Source organism: Molossus molossus, unplaced genomic scaffold (assembly GCF_014108415.1).
Source record: "Molossus molossus isolate mMolMol1 unplaced genomic scaffold, mMolMol1.p scaffold_m16_p_9, whole genome shotgun sequence".
Classification (NCBI taxonomy): domain Eukaryota; kingdom Metazoa; phylum Chordata; class Mammalia; order Chiroptera; family Molossidae; genus Molossus; species Molossus molossus.
In genome coordinates, this window is record NW_023425403.1 from 26,600,814 (window position 1) to 26,621,289 (window position 20,476).

General features: G+C 39.0%; 1 protein-coding gene across 1 annotated transcript in view; it reads left to right on the plus strand.

Annotated features, from left to right (window-relative positions):
- Positions 1-18,671, plus strand: part of BAG4 (BAG cochaperone 4) — a 41,019-nt gene extending 22,348 nt beyond the window's left edge. Inside the window, exons 3-5 of the mRNA XM_036250079.1 lie at positions 14,047-14,301; positions 15,406-15,660; positions 16,389-18,671. Of these exons, the coding sequence (XP_036105972.1) occupies positions 14,047-14,301; positions 15,406-15,660; positions 16,389-16,874 (996 nt within the window). The 3' untranslated portion in view covers positions 16,875-18,671. The remainder of the gene's footprint in view (positions 1-14,046; positions 14,302-15,405; positions 15,661-16,388) is intronic.
- Positions 18,672-20,476: the final 1,805 nt, after the last annotated feature.

A 20,476-nucleotide genomic window follows, 5' to 3' on the forward strand; every position in this document is an offset into this window, starting at 1 on the left:
GAAGCTGAAATACAACTGAGGCCTAGATGTTTTCTTTAGGAAGGAAAAGGTCAGGGGTCTAACCAGTGATATGCTAGGGGAGGAAAGGTTACTCTGGGGCGAGGTTCTTGTTTTCCCAGTTTTGCCTCTTGCTAGGTACCCAGGGCTTTTCACCATGGTGACCTTCTGTACCTGGCCAATCCTCCTTGCTCTGCTCGTGTCTGTATAACTGCCTATAACAGTTTCCGATTTTTCAAAAAATAACTTTTTATTGATTTTTTTGAGAGACAGAGGAAAGGAGAGAGCGTTAGAAACATTGACTGGCTGCCTCCTGCATGCCCCCTACTGGGGATCTAGGCTGCAACCCCAGGCATGCGCCCTGGACCAGGAATTGAACTGGGACTTGTCAGTCCATGGGACCACACTCAATCCACTGAGCCACACCCGCCAGGTTATAGTTTCAGATTTTTAAAAAGAAGTAAAATAATCCAGCTGTTCTGACCTGGATCTAAAATTCAGCTTCTTTGAAAGCCACTTACATGCGGCCACTTTGATACAGATATGGGGTATAGAATTGTTTTGGTATGTATATCGTTATTAAATGTAGCCAATGAGGGAGGCTGAGGCTTCTGGAGCCCCAGGCAACTCCTCTTAAAGGGCCTGAGCACAGGCTTATTCAGACCCGCTCCAGTGCGGAGGGCAGGCAGCTTGAAAGGCACCAGAAACATACCGGGAAGAACTGAGTTGTTTGGTGTTGGGGCGAGGACTGGAGAGGCAGCTTTCTCCTGGACAGATGTGCTGGGAGAGGCCATTGTTCCTTTGGTGAGCCCTTTCCCCATAGGGCAGGCAGATGGTCAGTTGCCATATCTGGGATTCCAGCAACCTGCTAACACTGTTTGCCTCGCCCTGGTGATTCTCTGAGGCCCTGCCCCACCCAACTTTCAGGCCCATTTAAGCTATTTCCAATGGCTTTACCATAGGATAGGCCTGTTTTGGCTTCAGATTTTCCTAAATTCTCTCAAACAAGCAGCATCTGGTCTCAGCAAGCCTCATACCTTTCTCTAAGTGGTCCCAGGTCTGGCACTAGAAGCAGCCAGCCTTGGTTCACAGCTTGACTTCATCCAGACACCTCCAAGCCCAGCACAAGAAGTAGCATCTGCAGGTCGCTTTGTAGCTAATTCCCGGTGGCACTTGGTAGAACACAGGCAGTGGCTGACCTTGCCCCAGAGCCAGCACACCCAGTGGACAACTTCAGAAGCACCACCACCCAACCACCTCCACAAGTGACACACTCAAGGAATGGACTTGGTGGGTGCCAGAGCATTGCTGAAGTAAGTCTTGTTCTCTGTGGTGGGCCCCTGCACAGCTGATCATCCAAGGTAGTCAGAAATTGGTGGTTAGTGGGCACAGCCAGTCCTTGCAGCTGACCAACCTGAGTAAATCCCTCCTACTGACATGCCAACAGCAATCAAGACTCATTTACAACAGAAGAGTATGAAGTCCACACGAGGGGTGCACCTCGAGGGCCCAGCTGGGTAATCAGGGAGGCTGTGCCACTGGACCCTACAGGACACCTACTACAACAGGCCACCCTAGGAAGCCTAGGAGACATAGCAATTCTACCTAATACATAGAAACAAACACAGAGAGGCAGCCAAAATGAGGAGACAGAAACATGTCCCAAATGAAAGAACAAAACAAAACTCCAGGAAAAGAACTAAAATGAAATGGAGATAAGCAATCTAACAGATGCAGAGTTCAAAGCATTGCTTATAAGGACAGTCAGTGAACTTAGTGAGGGCCTCAAGAGCATAATAAAGAACCAGTCAGAAATGAAGGATGCACTAACTGAAATAAAGAATAATTTACAGGGAATCAATAGTAGAGAAGGTGAAGCCAAGAAGCGAACCATTGATTTGGAATATAACACCCAATCAAAACAGCAAAGAGAAAAAAGAGTTAAAAAAATAAGGATAGTATAAGGAGCCTGTGGAACAACTTGGAGCATACCAACATTCACATCATGGGAGTGCTAGGAGGAGGAGAGAGAGCAAGAAATTGAAAACCTATTTGAAACAATAATGACAGAAAACTTCCCTAACTTGGTGAAGGAAACAGACATACAAATCCAGGTAGCACAGAGAGTTCCAAACAAGATGAACCCAAAGAGGTGCAAAGGGTTAAAGACAAAGAGAGAATATTAAAAGCAGCAAGAGAAAAGCAGTTAGTTACCTACAAGGAAGCCCTGGCCGGTTTGGCTCAGCGGTTAGAGCGTCGGCCTGCGGTCTGGAGAGACCCGGGTTCGGTTCCCGCTAAGGGCATGTACCTTGGTTGCAGTTTGTCCTCGGCCCTGGTTGGTCGTGCGGGTGGCAGCCACTCGATGTGTCCCTTCACGTCGATGTTTCTCACTCTCTCTCCCTTCCTCTCTCTCCCTCCCATTCTACCTATACAAAAAATGGAAAAAATATCCTCGGGTGAGGATAAAAAATAAAAAAAATAAAAAAAAATAAAGACAAAGAGAGAATCCTCAAAGCAGCAAGAGAAAAGCAGTTAGTTACCTACAAGGAAGCTCCCAGCCGATTTCTCAAAAGAAACTGCAGGCTAAGAAGCAGTGGCAAGAAATATTTAAAGTGATGAAAACCAAAGACCTACAACCAAGATTACGCTATCCTGCAAAGCTATCATTTAGAATAATTGGCCATATAGAGTTTCCCAGACAAGAAAAAGATAAAGGAGTTCATCACCTCCAAACCATTATTCTATGAAATGTTGAAGGGTCTTCTTGAAGAAGATAAAAAAATATGAACAATAAAATAGCAATAAATACATATCTATCAACAATTGAATATACAGATAAAATGAGCAAGCAGAACATAAACAGACTAAAATAGAGAACTTTTTATTGGTTCCCAGATGGGAGGGTAGTTGGGTAAAAAAGGTGAAGGGATTAGGAAGTACAAATTGGTTGTTAGACTGATGAAGGGAAGGGGGGAGGTGAGACGGGAAGAGAGAAACCAAAGAATTTATATGCATAACCAATAGACAGACAATAGTGTGGGGAAAGCAGGAGGGGGGTGGGATTAGGGAGGAGGAGGTCAAGGGGGGAAAAAGAAGGACATCTGTAATATATTCAACAATAAAGATAAGTTTAAAAAAAGATGTAGCCAAATTATCATTCACAATGGTTGTACCAATGAGGAAATATTTACAAAGATAGTCACCCATAATCTGACCACCCTAATAAAGCAATAATAGTCACATTTGCGTATTTCCTTCTATTTTTTTCTATGTAGATATCATATTTCTATAGGCAAGTAATTTTTTAAAAACATGATTGCAGTATATTCACTTTTAAAGTGGCTGCACTTATGCAGCGTTCAAATAATTTGAATTTTAAATCCAGGTCAGAATTCATGTAAACTAATGTTCTCTGCAGAATTAAAGTTTTAGGTCACTATAAATTATAGTAATGTAATTCTGATAGATTTCAAATAGTTAGATATTATATTAAATTCTGTTCTAATTTATTAGTGATATGTAGGCTGAAATAATGGCAGTAAATTTCTTTATGGGGTTGAATAATTAATTTACTTTTTATTTTATTTATTTTAAATTTATTTATTTTTGTTACAGATGTTCTTTATCACTCACTGATTCCCCCTCCCCACCCTCCCCACCCTGTCCCCAGCTTTGTTGTCCATGTCCATTGTTCATGCATACATGCAAATAAGTTCTGTGGTTTATCTCTACCCTCCCCCCCCAAATTTACTTTTTAAAGAAACATCATCGCCCTGGCCGGTTTGGCTCAGCGGTTAGAGTGTCGGCCTGCGGTCTAGAGAGACCTGGGTTTGGTTCCCGCTAAGGGCACGTGCCTCGGTTGCGGTTTGTCCCTGGCCGTGGTTGGGTCGTGAGGGAGGCAGCCACTTGATGTGTCCCTTTCACATCGATGTTTCTCTCTCTTTCTCTCTCTCTTCCTCTCTCCCCCTCCCATTCTATCTGAACAAAAAATGGAAAAATGTCCTTGGGTGAGGATGTTTCTTTTTTTCTTATTAATTTGGTGATATCCTTTAAGGTTGATTTTTGAGCCAGAAGAATTTATTAAAGTTAGAGCAAGGTTTGCTTATTTACTTAAGGAAAATATAAAAGCAATTGACTTTTTAAAAATAATAAGTATGTATGAACTTCAGGATACGGTTGATCAGAGATAGTAGACTACTACTTATCACAAACTTCCATTTTACTAATGTGTCATCATTCCTGTAACTGAAATTGAGAAGCAGGCATTGTTATTGCTTAGTGCTACATGCTTGTGGTTTGGACACGTACCATAAAATTCACCCTTTCAGGTGTACCAATTCATTTGTTTTTAGTACATTCACAAGGTCATACAACTATAATCACTGTCAAATTTCAGAACATTTTTATCACCTCAAATAGAAGTTATATACCTATCACCCTATTCCTCTCATTCTCCAGCTCCTGGTAACCTCAAATCTACTTTTTATCCCTATGGATTTGTCTGTTCTGGACATTTCATATAAACAGAATCATTTAATACACTGTATCTTGTGATTGGCTTCTTTCATTTAGGATAATGTTCTTTCATATTGTGGCAGTCATTTTTTTTTTTAACTTTAAGAAAAATGTTTTCATTGATTTTTTAGAGAAAGAAGAAGGGAGAGAGACATAGAAACATTGATGTGAGAGAGAAACATCGATCAGCTGCCCCCTGCAGGCCCCCCCTCCACTGGGGATTGAGCCTGTAACCTGGGCATGTGCCCTGATCGGGGATTGAACATTGAACCGGGACCTCTCAGTCCATAGGATAACGTTCAGTCCACTGAGCCACACTGGCTGGGCGGCAGTCATTTCTTTTCTACAGCCAAATAATATCCCATTCTATGGTTATACCATATTTATTTTATCTATTTATTAGTTAATAGAACTTTGAGTTTCATTCACTTTTTGCCTATTTTGAATCATGCTGCTATAAATGTTCGTGTACCAATTTTTATATGGACATAGGTTTTCAATTCTCTTTCTTGGGTATATACCTAGGAGTGGAAATGCTGAGTCATCTTAATTTAACTCTGTATAACAATTTGAGGAATTGAGAAACTGTTTTCCAAAGTAACTATATTGGTTCACATCCCCAGCAGCAATGAATGAGGGTTTCAGTTTTTCCATATTCTTGCCAATACTTGCTATTTCCTTTTTTTTTTTTTTAACTAAGATATCTAGTGGGCATGAAGTAGTATCTCACTGTGGGTTTTTTTTTTTTAATATGATTTTATTGATTCTTTAGAGAGAGTGGGAGAAACATCAATCAGCTGCCTCCTGCACAACCCCTACTGGGGATCGAGCCTGCAATCTGGGCATGTGCCCTGACTGGGAATCAAACTGGCGCATGGGTTGGTGCATGGGTTGACTCTCAACCACTGAGCCACATTAGCCGGGCTTTTTTCACTCTGTTGATAGTGTCATTTGGAGCACAAATGTTTTTTTTTATTTTTTTATCCTCACCTGAGGACATTTTTTTGTTCAGATAGAGTGGGAGGGAGAGAGAGGAAGAGATAGAGAGAGGGAAACATCAATGTGAAAGGGACACATCGAGTAGCTGCCACCCACACGACCCAACCGGGGCTGGGGACAAACTGCAACTGAGGTACACGCCCTTAGCGGGAACCGAACCCAGGTCTCTGGGGACCGACACTCTAACTGCTGAGCCAAACTGGCCAGGGCAGAGCACAAATGTTTTTAATTTTGAAGTCTAATTTATCTTTTTTTTCTTTTGCTGTTCTTGCTATCTAAGAAACCATCACCGAAGCCAAAGTCACAAAAATTTGCTCCTATGTTTTCTTCTAAGAGCTTTTTAAAAATATAGTTTTAGCTTTTACATTTAGGGCTGTGACCCATTTTTAGTTAATGTCTATATATGATGTGAAGTAGCGTCCAACTTCATTCCTTTATACATGCTTATCCAAGTATCTCAGCACCATCTGTTGAAAAGACTATTCTTTCCTCATTGAATTATCTTGGTACCCTTTCTGAAAATCAGTTGATCATAAATATGAATTTATCTCTAGACTCTCAATTTTATTCCACTGATCTATATGTCTGTCCTTATGGCAGTTATAGGATTGTTTTGATTACTCTAGTTCTGTAGTAAAATTTGAAATCAGTAAGTGTGAGCCCTCCAGCTTTCTTTTTCAAGATTATTTTGGCTATTCTGGGTCCCTTGCATTTGCATATGAATTTTAGGATCAACTTTCCATTTTTCAGCATAAAAAGCAGCTGAGATTTTTCATTGGGGTTGCATATAGATCAATTTGAGGAGTAGCATGCATTACTTTTACAGTTCATGTAAGAGGAAGACAAAACTCCTTAAAGTAACAAGTCACACTTTTTCTTAATGTTAATTTTTATGATTTCATCAATTGATTTTATTAATAAAGATTGTTCTTAGGACATGACATTTTCCCTCCTTAGGTAAAGGAATTTGTTACATGCATATATTACATATGTTTAAGAAAGATTCACACCCTGGCCTATTTGGCTTAGTGATTAGAGCATCAGTCAAAGGACTGAAGTGTTACAAGTTCGGTTATGGGTTCGATTCCCTGTCGAGGGCATGTATCTCAGTTGCAGGTTTGATCTCCGGCCCTGGTCAGGGTCCTGCAGGAAGCAACCAATTGATGTGTCTCTCTCACATTGATGTTTCTCTCTCTCCCTCCCTACTTCCTTCCCTCTTTTCTACTTTCTCTTAAAAAAAAAAAAAATCAATGGAAAAATTTTCTCAGATGAGGGTTAACCCCCACCCCCAAAAAGGATTCACTTATTTAGTAATGAGTTTTTGAAAGCAACAGCAGTAACCCAAAGATATCTAGTCATCCACCTGTATGGGGTAGCACATGTATTTTCTGATGAAACATCACCTGGGGATTATACATTTATATTCTAACCAAAACAGACCCCTTGTGGTAGTTGTATGTAGATATTACTGGTTTCTTTTCTAAAAAATTAAATGGTTTTACTAATTCACCTTCTCTCTGCTACTTCATGTTAGTCTTGCTACATGATCATTCTTCTGTTTGGTAGGTTTTATAAATCTTAAAAATTCTAATTCAGAAAGAGCTTTAATAAACCAAGAATGCATAATTTCATGCATTTGTTTTCTTCGAGTGTGGAATTTGCATCCATTTCTTTAGAAGAAATATTAATGTTGATAAGGCTTCTGATCAGTCCACAAAGTTGATTAGCCTGCTTCGCTTTCAGGTGTAGTTTATGTGCTATACAGGTATTGGGGGCAGTCTTTGATATATAGCTTTCCTCATTTTTCAGAGCTTCGTTCTTCAGCTAATAGTAAGGATGTTAAGAGGAGCATGTAGGGCGATTCATGGAGCAGGGAGTGAGCAGCACTGAAGTACACCAACTCATACAGAGGCTGTATCTCTGGAGGCAGAAGATATTGTGTCGTCAGACTGTTGATGAAGTTCGTGAGGTATTCTCCGAGTGCTTTAAACTAAGTTTACTTCTTATTTGATCTAATAATTCCTTCATTTCCAAAGAAGCCTGTCTTGATTTTCTTCAAACTCTTTGGCTCCTGTTTCAGAGCTCTGAAACTGAGCCAGGAACTCCTTTATTTTCTTTGCTGTGCTGCCAAACTACTTTTCAGAAGAAGACTTAACAACTTTGAAACATTTCTGAAATATGATCATTAGCTCTTCTTTAACCAACATCTTTAGCAACTGCAAGGTTAATACATGTTCTATTGACTCCATGTTTTTTTGTACACATGCATGTTGTTGCTCTGATCTGCTGATACAGTGGGTACTTGGGAAAAGTTATGAACTCAAGAAGACATGTCAAAACCAGAAATTAATATGTATGACAAACATGCAGGTTTTCTAGTAATGATGTGGGTTGTTTAAAATCCTCTCACTGAGCCCTGGCCGGTTTGGCTCAGCGGTTAGAGCGTCGGCCTGCGGTCCGGAGAGACCCGGGTTCGGTTCCCGCTAAGGGCACGTACCTTGGTTGCAGTTTGTCCCCGGCCCTGGTTGGGTCGTGTGGGTGGCAACCACTCGATGTGTCGCTTTCACGTCGATGTTTCTCTCTCTCTCTCTCTCCCTCTCACTCTATCTGAACAAAATATTGAAAAATGTCCTCGGGTGAGGATAAAAAAATAAAATAAAATAAAATAAAATCCTCTCACTGAGCCCTGGCCAGTATGGCTTAGTTGGTTAGAGCATTGTCCCATGCACCAAAAGGTGGTAGGTTCTGTTCCCGGTCAGGGCACATACCCAGGATTCCGGTTTGATCCCCAGTCAGGGTGCATTCAGGAGGCAACTGATTGATGTTTCTCTCTCACATCGATGTTCCTCTCTCTCTCACAAAAGCAATTAAAAAAAAGAGAAAAGAAGTAAAATCCTCTCATTGATCATTAATTCAACCTGCTTTTCTAAGCTTCTTTTTCATGTACCTTCTAAAGGATGAAAGGTGTTGGGTGCTTTCACATTGCTATTCTGATAAAGGAGATATTCTGTTGGCTTCTGAGACACCATAGAACAAAGAGTGCCTGGGGATAGAAATGATCTAACAAAGAACTGAAGTTCTTTTATAACATTCTGAATTGAGAAATCATGATACAAAAAGGCATTGTAACACTTTTAATTTAAAGGAAAGCTAGGTTGTAAAATGCTGCTTATTAAGTACTGTGATGAAGCTCTCCTGTGAGATAAAAAAATTGGAATAGTTCTATAAGTAGAGGTAGTACACGAGGAAGCAATTGGTGAATGATAATAAGAGATTTGGCAATTCCAAAAATGAGTAGTAGTAAAAATTCAGGTTGATGTTGACTGCTGATTATTATGAAATCTTGGAGTATTTTGTGGTGAATCCTTCCATGTTTTTTATATGTTTTTAATATAAACAAAACAGGAAGAGTTGTGGTATTGCTAGAGGAATACACACACACACACACACACACACACGCAGGTTTATGTATTTATGTATCTACTTTTCTTTAGATTCTACATCCACACAATAGTCTATTAACCGTGCAACCACCTTTTGGAAGAAGTATTTCATACTAGATAATCTTTAGCTTGCAGTGCGATGCCATCGGGTGTGACATTAGTTTGATTTTTGAATGCTGAGTCATGTGTATATTTACATCTAGAATGAGAGCAGCAGTTGGAATTTCTTTGAGTTTAAAGAGCTCCAGTCCCTTGATTTCCTCTGAAATCCAAATGAGAACTTTACAGAAATTAAATGACTCTCAAAGATTTTATTTAGCCCAGCTGGTGTGGCTTAGTGGTTGAACGTTGACCCATGCACCAAGAGGTCGCTGGTTTGATTCCTGGTCAGGGCACATGCCTGAGTTGTGGGCCAAGCCCCAGTGGGGAGCATGCAGGAGGCAGCCAGTCGATGTTCTCTCTCATTGATGTTTCTGTCTCTCTCTCCCTCTCTCTTCCTCTTTCTCTCTAATATCAATAAAGAAAAAAGACCCTGGCCAGTTTGTCTCAGTGGTTGAGCGTCGGTCTGTGGACCAGAGAGTCCCGGGTTCGGTTCCTGCTAGGGGCACGTACCACACACACACACACAAAAGATTTTATTTAATTCTTCAGTTTCAGATTTCATTTCTTGACATATCAGCTGACAAATAGCTAATCACAGTGAGCTGTCATCATTAAAATACTCTATTTGAATACCAATGAAGTAGCTGTGGTCCTAGCAGCCTACTGGATTCTAGACACACTTGGGATTTCATGACTTTTTTTTTTTTTAATCCTCACCCGAGGACATTTTTCCATTTTTTGTTCAGATAGAGTGGGAGGGGGGGGAGAGAGAGAGAGAGAGAAAGAGAGAAACATCGATGTGAAAGGGACACATCGAGTGGTTGCCACCCGCACGAGCCAACCAGGGCCGGGGACAAACTGCAGCCGAGGTACGTGCCCTTAGCGGGAATCGAACCTGTGTCTCTGGACCACAGGCCGATGCTCTAACCGCTGAGCCAAACCAGCCAGGGCTCATGACATTTTTAATAGCATAAAAAAATAAATAAAATAAAAGGGAAAAAGAACCATTGTTAATTCTATTATCCTAATGAGGGAAAATAGAATTTGTCACTCCAAAATAGTCCTTTTGGTATATTGATTATTTAAGCTGGTTATTTTTTATTTATTTTTATTTTTTGTTAATCCTCACCCGAGGGTATTTTTTCCATTGATTTTTAGAGCGTGGAAGGGAGGAAGGGAAGGGGAGGAAGGGAAGAGAGAGAGAGAGAAACAGAAATACCCATGTGAGAGTGAAACATTGATTGGATGCTTCTCACACTCACCCTGACCAGGGCCAGGAATTGAACCTGCAATCCTTTGGTTTTTGGGCTGATGCTCAATCCACTGAGCCACACCTGCCAATGAAGCTGGTTATTTTTAAGAAACAAAAGACTCAGAAAAACCTTTGACACTCCCATTTACTTGTCTAAAGGAATTCAGATAGAAAAACCTGCTTAATTAATGTATGGGAGCTATTCTCTTAGCTATTTACCTTAGCATATATGAATTAAGTGTGGCAGACAGACAGAGGATCCACGGAAGTCTCTCTGTTAGATTCTCCTCTGTGTCCTGTTGCTTCTGGGTGGCCTGGCAAGAATTTGTTTACCACGTTTCCTCTTTCTCATCTACTTGTAAATTGCCTATTTTCCCTTTGAAATACTAGACCCCTTTCTTCCTCTCCTTAGTCCAGAATGGCATATAAACCTCAACTGCACAGTGTGACCTTGGATTTCATATTCTTATGGAACCCATGAATGTACATATGTAATGTAATTTGTTATTTTCTTCTGTTTGTCTGTCTCATGTTAGTTTATTAGTCCAGCCAGAAGAACTTAAAAGGTGAAGAAAGTTGTTTTTCCCACACTAACATATCCATAAATTGGTAGACTTCTTTCGGCCTTTTCCCTATCACGTTTACATAGCTTTAAATTTATTGTATATGCACTTTCTTATATGACTTCACTTATTATATGTACTTTCCATGTTAATCTCCTATGTACCCATCTCTGAGATTCAACAAGTATCAATACATGGCCATCTTGTTTCATTTATATCCTTGGAGTATTTTGAAGCAAATTGCAGACATCATATTATTTTACTTATATATATGAATGTGTCTTTTTTTGTTTTGTTTTTTTTTTGCATTTATCTTCAGATAGAGCAGGAGGGAGAGAGGGAGGGAGGGAGAGGGAGAGAAACATCGATGTGAGAGAGACACATCAGACTGGTCGCCACCCGCATGACCCCAAGTGGGGCTGGGGACTAACTGCAGCTGAGGTATGTACCCTTACTGGGAATCAAACCCAGGTCTCTCTGGTCCGCGGGTCGATGCTCTAACCGCTGAGCCAAATTGGCCAGGGCCGAATGTATCTTTTAAATATAAGAAAGTTTTAAAAGCATTACCACAATGCCATTATTAAAACTTAAAGAAAAAAACCTAAAAGTAATTCTTTAGTATCATTCAATAATCTGTTCAGTTCTAACAGTGACTTTTTTTTTTTTTTTAATTCTCACCCAAGGATATATCTTAGAGAGAGAGAAATATCTGTGTGAGAGAGAAACATTGATTGGTTGCCTTCTGTACATCTGTACACTCCCTGGCACACAACCCAGGTACATGCCCTGACTAGGAATTGAACAGTAACCTTTCATTGCACAGGTCGATTCTCTAACCAACTGAGCCTCACTGGACAGGCTAATAGTGACTTTTTAAGGCAGAATAAAATTCCCTCAATGAATTCTATCAATTACTTAATCATTCCATTATTATAGGACATTTAGGTTGTTTTAAATTTTGTATAATTATAAATAATGCTGTGGTGAACAAATTTATGCCTATAACTTTTTCTCTAGTTGAATCATTTTCTTAGGAAGGATTTTTAGAAGTTAAATAACAGTACAGAGGCCTGGGTCGGTGTGGCTCAGTTAGCTGGGCATTGTTGTCCCCCGCATCAAAAGGTTGCCGATTCTATTCCCAATCAGGGCACATGCCCAGGTTGTGGGCTTGATTGCCGGTAGGGGGCATGCAGGAGGCAGCTGATTGATGCTCTCACATCGATGTTTCGCTTTTTCTTTCTGTAAAAATAAATAAAATAACAGTACAGAAAGTCACTTGATGTTTTATCAAGTCTCCAGCTGTGTATGTTGTATTAAGGGATTCTTTGTTTAGGCACAGCAACCCATGGACAGAAGACTTTAACAGCCTCCTAATGGCTTTACTAAAGGATGGTTCATAGTCCCTACTCAGGGAATGCCTTGCTGGGATCTTCAGTTGAACTACTCCCAGGCATGTGGTGATGATAGCCTGTCTTTTATCTTCTTGCCATAAAAGTATGACTAGGGATTTAAGTTCTTTTCCACAGTATTATGACTTCTCTCTACATTGTTTTAACCCTCTTTTTGATGTTAGATTAGGAATCAAATTTGAATTTCATTTTCTTCAGTCATTAACAGCTGTATAAATTATCAGGATTTGTCCAGTTGGTGTAGCTCAGTGGATTGTGCGTCGTTCCATGGACTGAGAGGTCCCGGTTTGATTCCCAGTCAGGACACATGCCTAGGTTTTGGGCTTGATCCCCAACGGAGGGCGTGCAGGAGGTGGCTGATTTTTCTTTTTTTAATCCTCACATGAGGACTTTTTTTTTTGCATTTATCTTTAGATAGAGTGGGAGGGAGAGAGAGTGAGAAACATCTATGTGAGAGAGACACATTGAGTGGTTGCCACCCACACAACCCCAACCGGGGCTGGGGCCAAACTGCAACCAAGGTACATGCCCTTAGCGGTAACCGAACCTGGGACTCTCTGATCCGCAGGTAGAAGCTCTAACCGCTGAGCAAAACTGGCCAGGGCAGGAGGCAGCTGATTGATGTTTGTCTCTCATATTGATGTTTATGTCTCTCTCTTCCTTCCTCTCTCTCTAAAAAATCAATAAAAACAGATAAAAAAAGTTATCAGGATTCTTTTTTTTATTTAGGTGTAACAAATATATTAGTTTGAGGAGTACAGCATAATGATTTGATATTTGTATACATTATGAAGTGATCACCATAATAAGTCTAGATAACATAACAGGATTCTTATTCTTCTATCTAAAGTGGGAAAGATTATGTAGTCTAAGCGAGAATGATGAGTACCAGAAAACAGTTCTATGTTTTTACCATTTAGAAAAGGTAAAGTGGAAAATAATAGAAAATATTAAGGTAATTATTTAAATTTAGAGTTTAGATTTGTTTGGATTACTAAACTCAGGATTCTGGATGTCAGTAATAGTTTGGATAGGTGATTTTAAACTACAATAAGCAATAAATGAGTAATTTGTCTCGTCTGCTGTTACGTGAGAAGCAGAATGGCATAGTACAAAGAACATGAGCTTTGGAGTCACATCTGGGTTCATTTTCTGACCTTGCCATGATGATACCAACAACAATGACATTATAAATAATTACCATTTATTGACCATACTACATGTCAGATACTATATTAAGCATTTTATATGTCATCTCATTTAATTTTCACAAAAACCCTGTAAAATAAGTTTATGATCTTATATGTACAGAGCCTCTGGCAGAGCTAGGTCTGTCTCTGTAGTCTTTTTTTTCTTTGTATTGTATCACGATTATTTATTTTTTCTCTAGCCATTCTCCAATGTTTCCCAGAATCTTCTCCCCAGTTCGTGAGTACAAGTCCACTGCTGTTAGGTCTAATTGTTAGGTATACCTATGGAAATGTTCAGAATGGAAGCACTGCTCTAAGGAATCTCATCACAATATACTCTCCCATTGTTATGACACAAACTCTACAGTGATAATCTGAATTTAATATATGGTTTGTGATTATAATATATGAAAGAATGCTTCAAAGATTGCTTAGTAGTTCATATTTTCATTAGTTACTGATCTCTTCTTCCCAAAGTTTTAAAAGTTGGGCATTAAGTCGGGGCATTTCAACTCAAACTCATCTTTTTTTCCTCTCAACTTTGCTTTTTTTTTTTCTCTTTTCTTTATTTTACAGAGTTTGAATTCTTATACAAATGGAGCATATGGCTCACCATACCCCACTGGCCCTGGGGCAAATACTGCCCCATACTCTGGGGCTTATTACACACCTGGATATTCTCAGACCAGTTACTCCACAGAGGTTCCAAGCACCTACCGTTCACCTGGCAGTAGCCCAACCCCAGTCTCTCGTTGGATGTATCCCCAGCAGGACTGCCAGACTGAAGCACTTCCTCTTAGGGCGCAGGTTCCAGGATATCCTGCTTCACAGGTGAGCATTTTTCTGTTGGGTTTATAGTTCTTAATATTTTGTGAATGATTCCATGTTTACTTCTCTGCTCATTATAAGAGGAGCTCTAATATGTTGACTTAAGAAACATCCAAACCTTAGAGAATTTTTATGAGTTTATTTGAGCCAAACTGACAACAGTTGCTGGGAAGCAAAATATTAACAGATTGAGAAAATGCTCCAGAAAATGATACTTTTGCATGTTAAGTTATACATTACAATCAAAGGAGGAGACGTAAGGGAGTTACATGAACTCCATTGGTGGTAGCTTAGGGAGACAGGAGAAAGCAAATTGAGGAAACCTCTGGGATCGGATAAAGAATAAAATGGAGAGACAAATACTTCTTTTACATTGGCGGATACAGGATAGTACACAGTTAACATTTGCAGCACATAGAGATGGTGTGCCGGAGAACAAAGTAACAACCAGGGGTTCTGTGGTCTAGTGTTCTGGTGGGAGATTGTGCCCTAAGGGGTCTAGAAAAAAGGAAATTACCCTGACATTCCAAAAGTATGTTATCATAGATGCTAAAAGACAATAGACAGGCTCAATTAAGTTAAAGGTTGACCTTTGTCAAGGAAGATACCAGCCTAGGACATGACTACCCACAAAGACTCACTTTTAGTTAGTTTTAATTTCAGACCATTTTATATCATTACTTTTGGTCTCTGAGTCTTAAGGCTCACCATGTAGGCCTCACCTGAGTTTGTTAGGTTTAGTATGTGGCCCCTTCTTCATCCACAAATATGTCTTTGTTTCTGCTACCTTATAGTATATGGGTCTACTTATTTATAGTATGTGTGGGGCAGACTTATGTTGTGCTTTAGACCTTGAATTTTAGGTCCTATTTCTTCTGAGTTTGGCAACAAATCTGCCCCTGGTATCTTTGGAATCAAGCATTTTTAAGCTTGGAGAATTTACTACAGTTGATCAGAGAAACTATAATTCAGCTCAGTAGTAGCTAAAATGTACTCTATTAAGGAGAGAGGAAGCATTTCAGAATCTGTTAATAGTAATATTTTTTCATTACTACTTTTATGTTTTTTTAAAGCAATGACTAGCATATTTCCTTCCTTTCAATCTAGAACCCTGGAATGAGCCTGCCCCCTTATCCTTATGGGGATGGTAATCGTAGTGTTCCACAACCGGGACCATCCGTACGACCACAGGAGGACTCATGGGCTTCTCCTGGTGCTTATGGAATGGGAACCCGTTACCCCTGGCCTTCACCTGCGCCCTCGGCACCACCTGGGAATCTTTACATGAGTGACAATACTTCACCATGGCCTAGTAGTGGCTCTCCTCAGACACCTCCGTCACCACCACCCCAGCAGCCCAAGGTAGGAGACCTAAATGTTGTTCTTATGTTTGGGTAGTTAAGAAAGCACAACATGAAACTCTTCTGCATTGGTCCAGTTAAGTGGGAACTAATTGCAAAAAGTTGGTGACTACTACCTATAGCTTTACTTATAGCCCAGTTTCCTTTTTAAAAAACTTTATTTTTTTGGAGCAGTTTTATGCTCACATCCTCTTCCTAAAAGACAGCCCATTTACTATTTGTTATTATACTATCTGTTAAACAAAACCAAAGATTGTATTTTATTACTTCAATATGTAGATAGAAGACAAAAACAGTATGAAATTGTATAGTTTAATTAAACCAAAGACTTTAACATCATTTGCTTATGACTAGGTTCCTTTTCAAAATCTGTCTTAAGGTTGTAACTCTTTATGAGCAAAATTATCTAATTTCTATTTAGTAAGTCACTCAGTGGATTATGAGGTAGTAAGGGTAGATTATGAGGTGTTCATGACGATGAACTGCTCTGGGTAGATTTCAGCTGTTATACTCAGGAATTCTCTGCCTTTTACTTGACAGGGCACACTCCCTTTTATCTTTTTGGGGCTGTGTTTTTCTTAAATCATTAATGAGGGAGGTCTAGTTTTATTGGTGGGGAATCTTTTTATGTACCTTTCTGGTCAGGTGAAAGATGTGGGCTAAAACATCTGATGCTGATGGATTCCCATTAAAACAGCTTTTTTCCCCTCTTTGCTCTCCCACCTCAAGGATTCCTCATACCCCTATAGCCAATCAGATCAAGGCATGAACCGGCACACCTTTCCTTGCAATGTCCATCAGTACGAGTCGTCAGGAACAATGAACAGTGATAATTCAGATCTTTTGGATACCCAAGTCCAGTATAGTGCTGAGCCTCAGCTGTATGGTAATGCCACCAATGAACAACCCAGCAATCAAGAGCAAAGTAATAATCTTCCTGAAGAGTGTTTGTCTGCAGATGAAGGTACTCCTCCAAGTATTAAAAAAATAATACAAGTGCTGGAGAAGGTCCAGTATCTTGAGCAAGAAGTAGAAGAGTTTGTAGGAAAAAAGACAGACAAAGCATACTGGCTTCTGGAAGAGATGCTAACCAAGGAACTTTTGGAACTGGATTCAGTTGAAACTGGGGGCCAGGACTCTGTCCGACAGGCCAGGAAAGAGGCTGTTTGTAAAATCCAGGCCATACTGGAAAAATTGGAAAAAAAAGGATTATGAAAAGATTTAGAACAAAGGGGAAGCCTGTTACTAACTTGACCAAAACTCTTGATTTTGGTTAATTACCCTCTTTTTGAAATATCTGTTGATGACAAGAAGCAATACATTCCAACTTTTCTTTGATTTAAAACTTGAAAAACTGGTAAAGGACTTGGAAAAACATTTCTGTTATGAGTTGTTTTCAGTTTTCAGACCAATGAATGTAATAGGAGACTATGGAGTTATCAATATTGTCAAGTAGGCTGACTCCTAAAGAAATTTATGGATATCTGCAAGCTGCTTCTTATCAGCAGGAGGGAAAATACACTTTATGTAACAGGCTTATCAGAAATCTGCCAGATGAGACTGGATATAATCTGAGACAAATAAGTTCTGTTTTTTAAAACATCTGGATTACTTGTCACATTTTTGTACATTGTGACTGCTTTCAACATACACGTCATGTGTAATTACAGCTTGGACTTTTGCCTTGTTGGACCTCTGTTTTGTTTTGTTATTTGCAGTTCACAAAATATAGTATTATTCTCTACTTCTTGGTACATTTTGTAGTAATATGTTTAATATAATTATTCAAGAAACTATATTGACAGCCAGATAGTATAGTATTTCTGAATGAATTTTTATCTTTTCACCACTTGAATATATTGCAGTGTGTAGTGAGTTTCTAAGGTAAACTGTCTTCTTTTTTGTATAGATCATTAGATTAGAGTTTTACCACTTCTACTTTTCATGTTAGTAGTGGAAGGCGATTTGGAAGTGGAGTGGGCATAGGAATGAAAACATTTGTAGCCATTTTTCTTTTTTGCTCTTTTATTGTATTTTGGATAAAGATCTACTTTAACACCCCCCCCCCCCCAATTATCTTTTCACTGATGCTGCTTCCATATGGAGCATTGCTATAAGTAACATGAAAAATTAAATGCCACAGTGGGTAGAAATAATAACTGTAAAAGTAGTAAATACTACTATTTGGAAATACTATTCTCCATCTAAAATATTAGCTTCACTGTCAAGATCCCTATGAGCAGATTTCAGCTCAGTTTATAGTAAAAAAACAATGAGGGTAAAAGAATTCATGCTCAGGAAATGAATCAGCCATAGCTAGAGTGGAAAATATGTTTTTTCTTTTAAAAGTAGATTTGATGTTTATCTTTATTTCCCTAGAATAAATTGCATAGAAAGTATTGCCTGTTTTATAAAAAGATGTTTATTACCATTAATAACAATCATTTTAGAGCCAAATTTAAGGAAGGGATGTTGAAAGGGTCTTAGCTGGGCTTGCTTGGGTAGCTCTATGCTATCATATAGAAAAGACTAAGGTAAATAATTTACTTTTTACACCTGAAGTGACTTCTAGTAGACAATATCTGTTATTGGAAAAACAGCTGTTTCTTAATAAAATATCCAAGTGATAATGTTTTGTTTTGTTTTCTAGACTGCCAGGCCCATTAGTGACAATAAATCTGTCAGCCATCTCCTCTCTTTATTAAAAAAAATTACAAAACTAGTACAAACATAATTGATTAAGAGAAGAAATGGAGTAAAAATGATGGCTGGGATGCATGATTTTATGAGATAATGTGTTGATAATTTTATTCTAGGATTTTTATTTTTGGCCTAATACAGGAATTTTTAAAAAGGCTTTTCTATGAAAATTTGAAAACTGTTCTTGAAACAAAATTTATAAGGGGGAGACCCTTAAAGTTAACATAAGCCAGTGAGACAAGGACTAATTCAGTAGAGAACACTATTTAACTGAGTGCCCAAGATACCAATTTCCGTATACACACACACACATTATGCACATATATACGTGTGTGTGTATGCTGCTTAAGTTATTTTTTTATTTTTCAGATAATTTTAGACTCCTGAAGAGTTGTAAAAATAGTATTTTCTGTATATTCTTCACGCAACTTGCTCTTCTGTTAACATCTTACATAACCATAGACCATTTGTCAAAGTAAGAAATTAGCCTTGATACAATACTATTAACTAAAGTAGAGAGTTTAAAAAGTAGAGATTTTCTTAGAGTTTTCACTAATGTATGTTTTACTTACTGTTCAAAGATCCAATCCAGGATCCCACCTTGCCTTTAGTTGTCATGTGTTTCTAGTGTCCTCCACTCTGTGACAGTATATAATGACACCTGATGTTGTAATGTGTTTCTGGTGTTGACAACCTTAATCACTACCTAAGGTGGTGTCTGTTAGGAGTCTCTGCTAAAAATTGCTGTTTTCTTTTGTTATGACTAAATATTTGCTAAATATTACCTTGAGACTATGCAAATGTCCTGTTTCTGCTTAAACCTTTTCCCACTCATTTTGTATCCATTGCAAATCTTGCTTGTGTGTCAGTTACTACTGTGGTGTTCTAATGGTGATTTTCTATTTCTCCCATTCAACATTTACTGATTGGAGTTCTTCTGTAAGGAAGGGTTAGCGCTTCTGGATTTATATTTATTTTCAGGATAAGTACAGACTTAGAACTTAAAGATGTAAGCCTTATTAAACTGATTCCAAATACCAATATCAAAGAAAGGAAAACTAAATTGGTAACCTGTTTCAGAAAATATAATGACCTTATGAAGGAAAGTAGTATTTATGATTTGTGGATTTGGTTCAGTTTTGACTTACTGTTGACTCTAGACTGAATTCAGAATTTTCTTGAAATTTCACATCTGAACTTTTAAAAAGTATCTGAATTTATATTACTTTGGGGATAATTTTTGTCAAGATCTTGAATAAAGTTACCGAGACCTGGCATGTTAAACACAACTATGTCTTTTTTTTTTTTTTTTTTAATCCTCACCCGAGGACATTTTTCCATTTATCTCCAGATAGAGTGGGAGGAAGGAAGGGTGGAGGGGGGAGGGGAGGAGGAAGAGGGAGAGAGACACATCGATTGGTTGCCTCATGCATGACCCCGACCAGGGCTGGGTACTGAACTGCAACCAAGGTACGTGCCCATGGCCAGAATCAAACCTGCGACTCTCTGGTCCACGGGCTGATGCTCTAACCGCTGAGCCAAACCGGCCAGGGCACAACTATGTCTTTTTTATAATAAGCCACTATTGTTCCAAATATAAACACCAATATGAATAGACAAGTAAGCCCCAGTGAAATATCTTGGGGATGGGTTGTGCTTATTCCTACATTCTTGGTGTGGAATTCTTTGAAATGCTTTTTAAAATAGGGTTTTAAAAATATTTCTTTAGCCTGGCCAGTGTGGCTCAGTGGGTGAACATTGACCCATGCACCAAGAGGATGCTGGTTCGATTCCTGGTCAGGGCACATGCCCAGGTTGTGGGCCCAGTCCCTGGTGGGGGGCATGCAGGAGACAGCCGATTGATGTCTCTCTCACCGGTGTTTCTCTCTCTCTCTCCCTCTCCCTTCCTCTCTAAAATCAATAAAGAAAAAAAAAAAAGAATGACACAATCTTTAAAAAATATATATTTCTTTAGTTGGTTGATGTAATACTGTTAAAGGTATGCAGAGTTTTAATACATTTTTTAAAGTATTGGATTTTTTTAAAAATTGATTTTGCCCTGGCCATTTTGGCTCAGTGGTAGAGCATTGGCCCACGCAACAGTGAGTCCTGGGTTC